The sequence below is a fragment of the Podarcis filfolensis genome (genome assembly GCF_964270895.1).
Source record: "Podarcis filfolensis genome assembly, chromosome: 1".
Classification (NCBI taxonomy): Eukaryota; Metazoa; Chordata; class Lepidosauria; order Squamata; family Lacertidae; genus Podarcis; species Podarcis filfolensis.
In genome coordinates this window covers 6,163,478-6,176,304 of record NC_139604.1, presented here as the reverse complement: position 1 = coordinate 6,176,304, position 12,827 = coordinate 6,163,478, and the positions used below count along the sequence as shown (strand labels likewise).

Here is a 12,827-nt window from a genome sequence, read left to right as displayed (position 1 = left end):
AACTCCATAACTGGAGACTCTTGTTTTGAACTCTATGGAAAGAACAAGCAAGCCAGATACCTTTTTAAAAGTGCCGTGCCAGGGGCTGTGCCCTTCCTGGAAGCCATAGTGCCAGCTGTCTGGTTCCATCCCAGTTCAAGTGGAGTCTCTCTCTTTTGAACAGGCCTGGCTTCTCCCAAAATGTTCCCCAGTACCTAACAAATCCAGATCCCTCTTCCCAACACCACCATTGACACATACCTGTACCTGTCTAGATGGCCCTACGTGTGGAACAGGCGGCATTTGGACTGGCGAGAGCCAGTGTGGTGTAGTGGTTAGTGTGCTGGCCCCAGGAGATCAGGGTTCAAATCTCCACTCAGCCATGAAGCTCACTGGGTGACCTTGGGCCAGGCACTACCTTGCAGCCTTTCCTACCTCACAGGGTTGCTGTGAGGGTAAAACGAGAGCAGAGCACCATGCATACCGCTTTGAGCTCCCTGGAGAAAAAGGTGAATTGAAGAAATAAAGACAGTAAAGAAAATCTCAGAAAACAGCTGCTTTGTAGGGCCTGCCTTTCAGCATCTTATCAAGCAACGTAGAGTTCACTTCCAGGAACTCCCAGCTCCTGAAGCCACTGGTGCCAGCATGCACCCCTGACTCCTCCCCAGAACTATCTACCAGCCCATCTAGATGATGCGCAAGGTAAAGGGTGAAGGTAAAGGACCCCTGGATGGTTAAGTCCACTCAAATTTGACTCATCTCTACTTTCAGGCCAAGGGAGCCAGCATTTGTCCGCAGACAGCTTTCCCAGGTCATGTGGCCAGCAGAACTAAACTGCTTCTAGAGCACAGAACACCATAACAAGTGCCAGAGCACACTTTTGAACTGCTAGGTTGGCAGGAGCTGGGACAGAGCAACAGGAGCTCACCCCATCACGTGGATTCGAACTACCAATCTTCCAATCAGCACGCCCAGGAGGTTCAGTTGTTTAGACCACAGCACCACCCACGTCCCTTATGATGAGCATCATCACCCTGCAATCTGCCCGCCCATCACACACCCAGCTCTCCTTGGTCCTAATGATCAAATCACCCAATACTAGGATCCCTCCAGCCCCTGGTAGAAGCATCCTTAGCCCAAGAGGATCACTGCTCATCCCCCAAGGAATGGGTCCCTTCTAAGCAGCTTAAAGGCATTGCATAGTTGTCTTCTCCTCCGGATTAATCTTTCCTGCCTGAGGACTTAACCGTCCAGGGGTCCTTTACCTTTACCTTTTACCTGTATGGAAGAAGAAGAGAAAGTTGCTGGTCTCCTTTTGGCTCCTCTCACTCACGTATTTAATCTGCTTATGGAGCTCTCTGGTTTTCTGAAACTTTCCACTCTTGTGTTCAAAGGCTGTAATCCTAAATACACTTATCACAGGGACCTACATCCAGTCTGAATAAGCATGCATTGCCGCCAGAGCATTTTACCTTGTGGTACCTATATTTTCTTTTTGCTCTACAATCCCATCTGAGAATGCTTTCCCACCACCACCCTGACCCAATTTCCTCCCAAATTTTCCTTTTAGGTGCTCTAATCTCATCCAAGGCCAAGAGAATTTCCTCTAAACTGAACATTGATTAGGAGTTTGGGGGTAAATTTCATAATCCACTGTGTAAGAGTAGTGCTTTGTAAATAGCACCTGAACCTTTAATTATCTAATTATTTTGGGATGGTCTCCTCCAGGGCATTACAAAGAAAGCTTTCCTGAGCTGTCAGTGCCTTTAGCAAGTGAGTGGGGAGTAAAACAATGTATTGTTTCACTCAGTGGCGTAGCGTGGGTTGTCAGCACCCGGGGCAAGGCAAGTAATTTGCGCCCCCTAACCCATGGATTTGCCCTAACCCCAGATGTTGCGCCCGGTGCGGCCGGCCCCCCCTGCACCCCCCACGCTACGCCACTGGTTTCACTCTCTTCAAAATACAGAGTACAGGATGACTCAGGGCAGGCTTGGCAGCATCAGATTTCTTTAGGGGAAGGACCATGTGCTGAAGATCTATAGGCTGTGTGTGTGTGACAACCATCTATTCAATCAATCAATCAAATACCTTTATTGGCATCACAGTGTAAAATGTTTCAAGTAACTGGAATAATTAAAAAGACAAGGGTGAAGCTATCAAGGGTTATAAGGTCACACGACTATGGTCGTGTGCATTTGGATATTCTGCTACACCCTGTCTATTTCCCGAAAGGATAGTTGGTTGGGAACCCTGTCGGGTAAAATTATGGCTAAAAAGGAAGCTACTAAAGCAGTAATATTTTTGTCCTCATCCGCCAGGAGAAACCTTATTTGGCTTCTTCTCGGAGTTGTGGGCCGGAGGTCCAACATTTTGCTCAGCATCAGTTGGTGAGGTCTGCTGTGCAAAGGGCAATCTAAGAGAATGTGGTCCATTGAATCTAAATTAGCTAGTTACATGTTAAATGACTGAGCTGAGTTTTGGGTTTCAGAGAATGTGCAAAGTTCCTTCCAGGAGAGAGGGTCTGAGAGAGAGGTTCATTCTTAACCTTGTTGAATGATTCCAAGAGATGAAATATGAGGTGAAGCTTCACCCCTTTATGGAAATTCAGGATCAAGAGAAATGTACCCCGGGGTGTGGACAGATTGTTTGTCTCAGTGGTCTAGATGGCCAATCAGATATTTATTTAGTGACCTCTTCAGTGATTCTGTACTTACCGGTATATTACAAAGGTACTAGCCAGTTGAACCTGAGGATGTATAATAAAATTATAAAGCCCAGGATATACCTATAGGGTTCATAGGGGTGAAGTCTCAAAGACCCTCCAGGGGGAACTGTTCAGAATATAGGCATTTGTAATACAGTCATACCTCAGGTTACAGCCGCTTCAGGTTGCGTTTTTCGGGTTATGCACCCGCCAAAACCCGGAAGTAAAGGAACGAGTTTTGGCGGTTGTGCTTTGTGCATGCGCAGAAGCGCCAAATTGCAACCCTGCGTGTGCGCAGATGTGCCGCTGTGGGTTGCGAACGCTGCGGGTTGCGAATGTGCATCCCGCACAGTGCATCCACTGTATAGGTAAATATGCTGTTGTTCTGTCCCAGGATTATGCTGATTTTGTTGCATAATTTATTAAACGTGTTGCACTGAGATTTATGTTTTTAATCGTTTTGAATATGATTGTTTTTATCTGCTGGTTGAGGGAGACTCATATAAGAAACTGTATCTAGAGAAAGTGAGTGGATGGCCAAGTCATACCAATCACTGCCACTTTCACAAAAATGTGATGACTGCTGTATTTTTTCCATTCTTTCTCAAGATAATTATGCTGCTGGTCCTAATCACCAGTTGACAAATACCTCGTATTACTATTACTAACACTGGTTAAATCATCTTTTTTTTTCTTGCCTCAGTAATGGACTGGATGAGAGCCAACAAACTGAAACTCAATGCAGATAAGATGAAGGCCCTGTTAGTGGGGGGTTCCCTGTTAGCAGAAGGCTGGGAGGTGGCTTGCTCCCAATGGGCTGCACTCCCTCTGAAGGAGCAGGCACATCGCACGGGGGTCCTCCTGGATCCTTTGCTGTCGCTTGAGGCTCAGGTGGAGGGAGAAAGGTTGTTTTCTGCTGCTCCAGAGAAGCGGACACGGAGCAATGGATCCAAACTACAAGAAAGAAGATTCCACCTAAACATTAGGAAGAACTTCCTGACAGTAAGAGCTGTTCGACAGTGGAATTTGCTGCCAAGGAGTGTGGTGGAGTCTCCTTCTTTGGAGGTCTTTAAGCAGAGGCTTGACAACCATAAGTCAGGAGTGCTCTGATGGTGTTTCCTGCTTGGCAGGGGGTTGGACTCGATGGCCCTTGTGGTCTCTTCCACCTCTATGATTCTATGATTCTAGGTGGCCTTGGTGGCACAGAGTGCCTTCCATCAGCTTGGGCTGCGCCCCTTTCTGGACAGGGACAGCCCGACTTCTGTTATCTATGCTCTGGTAACTTCTAGGTTAGATTACTGCAATGCAGTATATGTGGGGCTGCCTCTGGAGATGGTTCAGGAACTTCAGCTGGTGCAGAATTCAATGACCAGGTTGCTCACAGAAGCAAGACGGTTTGAGCATATTACACTGATCCTGGCCCAACTGCACTGGCTGCCAATTATTTTCCAGGCCCAATTCAAAGTGCTAGTTTTGACCTATAAAGCCTTTAACAGCTCAGGACCACAATACCTCAAGAACCACCTCTCCCCATATAATCTGTTCTGGACTCCGTTCATCATCTGAGGCCCTTCTTCGTGTGCCTCCTCCTCAAGAGATCTGGAGGGTGGCAACACAAGAATTGGTCTTCTCTGCAGTGGCTCCCCATTTGTGGAATGCTCTCCCCAGAGAAGTTCGCCTGGTGCCTTCATTACAGTGGTACCTCAGGTTACATACGCCTCAGGTTACAGACTCCGCTAACCCAGAAATAGTGCTACAGGTTAAGAACTTTGCTTCAGGATGAGAACAAAAATCATGCTCCAGCGGCGTGGCGGCAGCAGGAGGCCCCATTAGCTAAAATGGTGCTTCAGGTTAAGAGCAGTTTCAGGTTAAGAACGGACCTCCAGAACGAATTAAGTTCTTAACCCGAGGTACCACTGTATATACTTTTAGACACCAGGGGGAAATGTTTATCTTCAACCAAGCCTTTGGCTGATTAATATTTTATGGCCTTTTAAATGTGTTTGTGGGAGGGGGGGTTACTGGTTTGTCTTTGTTTTGTTTTATTATGAATTTTGCCTTCTCATTTTGAATTTTTATGGTGTGAACCACCCTGTGATCTTTGGATGCAGAGCAGTATAAAGGTAAAGGGTAAAGGGACCTGACCATTAGGTCCAGTTGTGACCGACTCTGGGGTTGCGGCGCTCATCTCGCTTTATTGGCCGAGGGAGCCGGCGTACAGCTTCTGGGTCATGTGGCCAGCATGACTAAGCCGCTTCTGGCGAACCAGAGCAGCACACGGAAACACCATTTACCTTCCTACTTGCACTTTGACGTGCTTTCAAACTGCTAGGTTGGCAGGAGCAGGGACCGAGCAATGGGAGCTCACCCTGTCACGGGAATTCGAACCGCCGACCTTCTGATCGGCAAGTCCTAGGCTCTGTGGTTTAACCCACAGCGCCATAAATAAATAAATAAATAAATAAATTCCAGGTGGTCACACCTTGCAAACTGTTCTTTCTCTTTCAGAGGCATCTATCTTTCTATGAGTCCTTCCAGAATCAGATGTACAAGGTCCGGTGTCTGCAACATTTGTGCCGCTGTGCCATCAGGAGAAAATTTGGCAGTAGGTGCCATTTTCTCATCCCTTTACTGCCTGTTCCCAAACCACTACAAAATTATCTACTTTTAGAACCTGAGGGAGTCTTGCTTTGAATATATTGTACCAAGCCACCAAATCTCACCATTATATCTTGGTCTTCATTGGCGTATGATAAATGAATTGCTTATGAATACAGCAAAGGTTTTTCCGGTTTCCTAACAAATAAGTGCTTTCAGGGGTTTACATTAATAAAACCACAGATTATTACAATGACTTGAAGCTTTTATTTGTATACCATTTCTGCAAAATGTACTTTGGAAATCTTTTGATGCAGTTTTGTTTGTGGCCTCACAGATTTTAGCAATCTGTTAATACAATATAAATAGCACAAATAATACACAGTAACAAGAATAGAGGCTTTGGAACATTTAGGTAAATAAAATTTCATACTCAAATGCTGAACTCTAGTAAAATGTCATTTTGTTCAATAATGTTTTTATTTTCCAAATAATAGTAATTGATGACTGAATTCCGAATTAACAAACTACAGCGGTACCTCGGGTTACTTACGCTTCAGGTTACATATGCTTCAGGTTACACACTCCGTTAACCCAGAAATAGTGCTTCAGGTTAAGAACTTTGCTTCAGGCTAAGAACAAAAATCGGGCTCTAGCGGTGCAGCAGCAGAGGAGGCCCCATTAGATAAAGTGGTGCTTCAGGTTAAGAACAGTTTCAGGTTAAGAACGGACCTCCAGAACGAATTAAGTACTTAACCTGAGGTACCACTGTAGTATTGATAAAGAGCTAATAAATGTGAAGGAACAGCTTGTAATGGCAATGTTGCCATAATCTTTAATTTAAAAAATGTAATTTAGAAATAAGCATCTCTGTTTATTACTGTGGTGTTTTTTTACTAAAGGAGTGCAGATGGAATCCTGGTTCACTACATAACTTTTTAAATTTCAAATCAGCCTCCTGACTCCCCGAAAGCTGAAAGCAGCAGCTAGGAGATTTCCAAAGCACTGCCTCTCCAAGGACCTCTGGTATTTTTCCATCTCTCTCTCACTATTCCCAAATAATTCGGCATGGTACAGCACCTGTGTCCAGAGCACAGGCCATGTGGTGGTATTCAACTAAGTACTACTTGGAGTTGAACGGTTCAAATTAATGAACATGGCTAAATTAGGTCCGTTAATTTCAATAGGCCTACTCTGAGTAAAACTTAGCTGATGGAATCCTGTGCAAAATGCACATGAAACCTAAAGGTAAAGGGACCCCTGACCATTAGGTCCAATTGTGACCGACTCTGGGGTTGCAGCACTCATCTCGCTTTATTGGCCGAGGGAGCCGGCGTACAGCTTCCGGGTCATGTGGCCAGCATGACTAAGCCGCTTCTGGTGAACCAGAGCAGCGCACGGAAATGCCGTTTACCTTCCCGCCGGAGCGGTACCTATTTATCTAGTTGCACTTTGATGTGCTTTCGAACTCTAGGTTGGCAGGAGCAGGAACTGAGCAACGGGAGCTCACCCCGTCACGGGGATTCAAACCGCCAACCCTCTGATCTGCAAGTCCTAGGCTCTGTGGTTTAACCCACAGCGCCACCCGCGTCCTTTCATGAAACCTAAGCAGGCAGCATATTGGGCTGAAAGCTCCAGCAGCAAGCCAGGGAGAGAGGAGATATCTGAGTCAGGCTCAGGAGTTCCAAAGCTGAAATGGGGAGCTGTGCTGTTTACCCGACAATAAATGTTGGAAATGTAATGAGACTGAAGGTACATTCTTTCACCTTTGGTGGACATGCCCAAGGATTAAGACATTCTGGGAGATGATCTATAATGAAATGAAAAAGGTATTTAAATATACCTTCCTGAAGAAACCAGAGGCCTTTCTCCTGGGCATGGTCGGCCAATTGGTGCCAAAGAAAGATAGAACTTTCTTTATGTATGCAAGAATTCTCATCACGAAGTATTGGAAGACACAAGATTTACCCACCCGGGAAGAATGGCAGATGAAGTTGATGGACTATATGGAACTGGCGGAAATGACTGGCAGAATCCGAGACCAGGGAGAAGAGTCGGTGGAAGAAGACTGGAAAAAGTTTAAAGACTATTTACAGAAATACTGTAAAATTAATGAATGTTAGAAAAAGGTGGAAATGAAGTGATACGGCTTTAGTAGAAATGTGATAAGGAACTAAGTATAGCTAGATTATTAGAGTATTTAAGGGGAAACAAGGTTAGAAATGTTAAGATAATTATAGGATAGAAAACAGAGGAAGATGGAAAGGAATTGCTGAAACAATTAATAGGAGTGGAACATAAAAAGGGAGGTGTGAGGAGGTCGCTGAAATAAGTGAATGAAAGATAAGATATTGAAATTGTTTGGTGTGCTTTAAATTGTTTTTATTTTGTTCTGTTAGTTTAATGTGTTAATGTTATGTAGTGTTTTTATGTTATATTATGTAGTGTTTTTGTATTGTATTGTATTGTTTATTTTGTTCTGTTTAAATTGTTGGAAAAGCAATAAATATTATTTTAAAAAAATGAAATGGGGAGCTGTGCTGTTTAGATGCAAAGAAGGACAGAGAATAAATTAACAACTAAATGGCAAGTGCTTATATTCTAGGAGAGGACACCAGATTCCAAGATCCCATCACTGCCACCACTGCTAGCATGACATCTCAGGAAAAGTACCCATTAGCACTGGTTGCCAATTTGCTTCCTTTTTCATATTTACAGTACTTATTTATATACATGTTTATTCAAAAATTACAATACGGCTTTGTCCACTGCCGTATCACAGAATCATCTCTCCAATCCTCAGTTCCATATGACTGTCATGCTGGCTCACTGCCAAATATCTTCAATAGGCCAAATAGCCAGTTTGCTTTCTGAACTAATTAAGAGTATTGGTCCTTCAAAAGGGCTGCAAACATACTTTGTTTCCAGGGTGTCTTAATAACTGCCTTTTTCTATGAGAACTGCTCAGGAGTTTCGTTCAACATCAGACTGATTGTTCCTAAGATGAAATATGAAAACACTGGAATAAAATACTCCAAGTAGTTCAGTGCTATCACTTGTGGACTGAACTGAGATAAAGGCTCGTGAGTGTTCATATGTGTTAATTGGCTTACCAATGCCATGAGGTATGTGCTATCAACAACTGTTTTGTGAATTACCATGGTTAATCCAGTGTAGGGTAAGGTGGCATCTGCTAGTACAATGGGGCTTCTCCATACTCCCCCCCATCCCCCCAAATCTGTTCCAGAGGAATAGGAGCCCTCTGGACAGATTTGGAGGGTCCAGGCTCTTGAGGGGAGAAGCCAGTAGTTCTGTTGTACTAGCAGTACAGGATTCATTTTGTGCAAGTGGGCAGACATAACTGGACCTAAGCCATCATTATCATTGTCTGTACTTTGCAGCATCTCATTTTCCTCTTACCTGACTGCTTACAATTTCACCCTGCAAATCTCTCTGTGTGTGTGTGTGTGTGTGTGTGTATGCACACCTATAACTCAGGCGATACCTCTTGCCTCTGATGACAAGGACTGTAGTGCAAGGAAACTTATGCCATAATAAATTAGTCTTTAAAATCTGGCAGAAGACTCTTTAGAGTAGCCAGCAAACATTTCCCTGTATTTCAGTGGAGGTTTTAAAAGTTTCCCCTGTAAAACAGGAAAAGAAAATAGAAAGTTGTTCTTTTTGTATTTTCATCTATACTGTATATTTAGCATAGGTAAAATATTTCAACTATACTTATGTGACATGGGTTCTGACCCTCTTTAGGGATACCCTAGTGTATCTGAATAAAAAAAGAGGGTACCATATGAATAGCACAGATGTTGACAAACTTTGCATACCCAAGCTACACACACACACACACACACACACACAATTAAGATGAAACGAAGATAGCTGGCTGCATAAAAGGAAGGAGAACAAAGGAAAGAAGGTGGAGCAGCCCCACATGGACTCTCAGCATTGTCCCAGAGCCCCAGAGGAGACAACCTAGGAAGCCAAAAAGCCACACTGACCTGCAGGACCTGTCAATCAAAGCAAGAAGGGATGCAGCTGCCTACATCATACTGATGAGAAGGTAAAAAAACAACTCCTCCTTATCATACTGAAGATCCACACAGAGCTCCTTTTTTGGACCCCCAAAAGCAAATGCGTGCCAGCCCACCCAATTGAAATGTGTAATCCTAATAAATTTTAATTTGAAAACTCCTTTCATACTACCTACTTCATATGTGCAGCTCTGCCCCCTCTGCAAAAAAAAAAACAACTTACAAAAGCAGACTTGATTTGTGAAATAGAATTTGTTACAATTTGGAAATTTCGGGATTATAAATTTCGGGGGGGGGGGTTTCCCAGCTCTTCACAGTGTGTTTCTCCCCACCCTGCTGCCTCCCCATTCATCATCAGATTGGCAGCAAAATTATTTATTGCAGAATATTCCAGATCTGTGGGAGGGGGAAATCAGATTATTGTGCCGTACTGCAGACCATGTGGGAAAATGATGCAAAGCACATTTTCTGGGTCTGCTTCCGAATGCTGAGAATAAGCAAAATACCATCATCTCCACTGCACTGGATGCCAGTTTGATGAAAGCTTCTGTTTCATTCCAGCTAAAATTACATTCCCTAAATATTATTCCTGAACAAAATGGCTTCAAAATTGCTCTTGGTAATTTTAAAAATAAAGGAAACCAAATTATTTCTAGAATAAAATCCTAAACACAAACAGAAATAAGGGATCTCTCTACACCATTTGTCATGGATAGTTGAGATTCCTGCATCTCTGGTTGAGATTCCAGGTTCCTTCACCAACTCCACAATTCTCGGCTTCTACACTTAAAATAGCATTTCCTTCGTTTCCTCTAAAATGATAACACCAAGTCTTCTTCCTTGTAGGGCACTCAAAATACCCTTCCATCTTCCAACATTTTTAACCAACAGACTTAATTTGTATTCAAAACAGAAAGACAGGCAGCTGTACATCACATTAAAATACTTTTATATCACAAAATATGGCTCTTATTCTGAGTTTTAATTAACTTGCTGAAAGTTTAATTAATTTGCTACAATTAACAGAATTTTCTGTTCTTTGCTGTACAGCACACACAAATTCATTTTCCCCACCTATAAAAAATACAACCCTTCTCTTTTTTGTTGACCACCTTGTTTACCTTGACTGTACTCAAATTTTCAAATTATTAATCTTTTCAGAAAAACTCAAGAAATGTGCTTTATTACATGAGATTAATCTACATGCCACAGCTATAGTCTAGTTAATGGAAAACACGTGAGAAGTATATGCATATGCCAGGTTTCTATGTCCATATATTTTTAAATACTTAACTGATGTGAAATCTTCAAAATTTAATACAATGGTTATTTTAATTGGGCTTATTATAGGCCTGAAGGAAACACTATTTAGGATATCCCACCTCCTAATTGGAGCATAGTGGCAATTGGTTATTGCTGTTTTAAATGAATTGGTTTAATTCTGCATGAATTGCAGTCGCAAAAACATTTTGCAGAGCTTCTCAGTCATCATTTTGTTATCAGTGGATAGCACCATATATAACCCTGACAAGCAGCATAATGGTTCCTTCACATTCTCGTCTACATATATCTTTTGCATACCCCAATTTATATAACTCTTCAAATTACCATTATATTATTGTGGCAATAAATTAATTAACAGGATATAAATCAACATTATACGGATGCCACTTAAGAAGATGACCATAGACATTAGGCCCAATTCATACTTAAGCACATCAAATTTGCTCAGTTGTTCATAATATCCTACGTAGTTTCATTGCTTCACTTGCTGCAAATTGGAACATGGACAGGGTTTTTGGAGTTTCTTGGCTTCACAAAATTAAAAACCAGCCTGATTAACATCATACAGCCTGAAAGTAAACATGCATAAGAAGTAAATCTCCACCATATAAATGAGGTTTACTCCCAAGTAAGTATGCATATAACTGCCGCCTTCAGTCATGTTCCTCCTCAATCACAAAAACAAGATATGAGTTTGGACAAACGCATATGTTTAATATTTGCCATATCTGTATTATGTAGTTCTATGGCCTGAAGACAGGAATGCCTGGCGTGCTCTGGTCCATGGGGTCACGAAGAGTCGGACACTACTAAACGACTAAGCAACAACAAATGGCCTGATTAAGGTACAACGAAGAAATCAGTAGAGGAAGGGAAACAGCTGTGAACTGAATTAAAGCACGCATGCATTTATAAAAGGAAGACCATGTCATCACACAGAGAAAACTGTGAGGCAAGGTTTTGGTGCAATGTGGTCCAGAGTGTCTCCAAGTGCCGCTCCCACTTCCTGGATGGCCAGCTAGATACCTCACCACGTAGGGATATTATTAGTGTTAGTATTATTAAGTTCATTTCTGTACTGCTTTATAGTTTTAAGAAAAAAAATCTCAAAGCAGTTTACAGCCTACATTAAAACATCAAATAAACCAATTCAGAATAAATCTTTTTTTTAAAAAAATCAAATATAAAGTAGAAATAAATAAATACAAATAATTTTTTATTTGTACCCCGCCCTCCGCGGTCGGAGCTGGGCTCAGGGAAGCTAACATCATAAAACTAAGACAGTATACAAAGAACATTGAACACAGTATACATTCAAATCAACATAATTAACAGGAAACTAAATTATTCTATTAAAGATTTTGAAGTAAACCATTAGAAAGAAGGTCATGTACAGCATGCACATGTAATGCAGCAAAATTAACCAAAAAAAAAATTGTCTCAACTCTTCAAAAGCAAACATTCCTAAAGGAACTTAAATATAAAATGCACATGTAAAACAGCATAGTTAGCAAAAAACTAAATCTTAAGCTTGGAACATATCTGCTACTGTTGCTGCCAGTCCTGCCAATGGTCTTCAAGGGTGAGGCAACTCAGGCCATGGTCAGCAGCCTCGGCTTTTGCAGCTGGAGTCAGTCAGGGCACTTGCCCTGCCAGGCCAAAGTGGTCCCCTTTGAGACCCGGGCAAAGCTGCAGGTCAGAACGCAAAACTAGTTCGAGAGAGACTGAAATCGGCCACAGGTTCACCTAGGTTTGGAGCACAATGCAGAAGGTGCCCCCAGGAGTCCCGTGCATGCCGCCCCCTCCCGCACAGAAGTGGGTTCTGTTGCTGTGGAGAAAACAGCAAGAAGCCCTGGGCAGCGCTGCCTTGCCCCTCGGGTGTCCGGGCTCCCCGTGTTTCATTTATACAGCCAGGCTCGATTCAGAGAACACGGCCATTAGCTGAAGGTTTTATAGGGACTGTAAGGTTTTATGGGTTTATCATGGGCGATTTAGCCGAGCAAAGACTGTGGAAATCAGGCCAGTAGCCAGACATTGTCTTCTTAGGGCTCCTCTTGGTGAAAAGTAGACGCAGAACGGCTGGAACCTAAGCACAGATATAGTCCAGGATGCTGGAAGAAATATATTAAATAGGAATAAAATATTATCGGGATTTATTCAGATGTGCCTCGGGCTTGCCGATGATCCCAGCGCCTTTGCACACACGTGTGTGTGTG

General features: G+C 42.7%; 2 protein-coding genes across 8 annotated transcripts in view; both read left to right on the top strand.

Moving 5' to 3' along the window:
- The window catches only part of ASB18 (ankyrin repeat and SOCS box containing 18), a 35,380-nt gene extending 29,281 nt beyond the window's left edge, over nt 1–6,099 (top strand). For both annotated transcript variants that reach the window (XM_083631481.1, XM_083631480.1), the window contains exons 5-6: nt 5,192–5,816; nt 6,056–6,099. In XM_083631481.1, coding sequence (XP_083487607.1) covers nt 5,192–5,377 — 186 coding nt within the window. In that variant the 3' untranslated portion in view covers nt 5,378–5,816; nt 6,056–6,099. The remainder of the gene's footprint in view (nt 1–5,191; nt 5,817–6,055) is intronic.
- Nucleotides 1–12,827, top strand: part of TRPM8 (transient receptor potential cation channel subfamily M member 8) — a 474,483-nt gene that overhangs the window by 5,067 nt on the left and 456,589 nt on the right. The window lies entirely within an intron of this gene.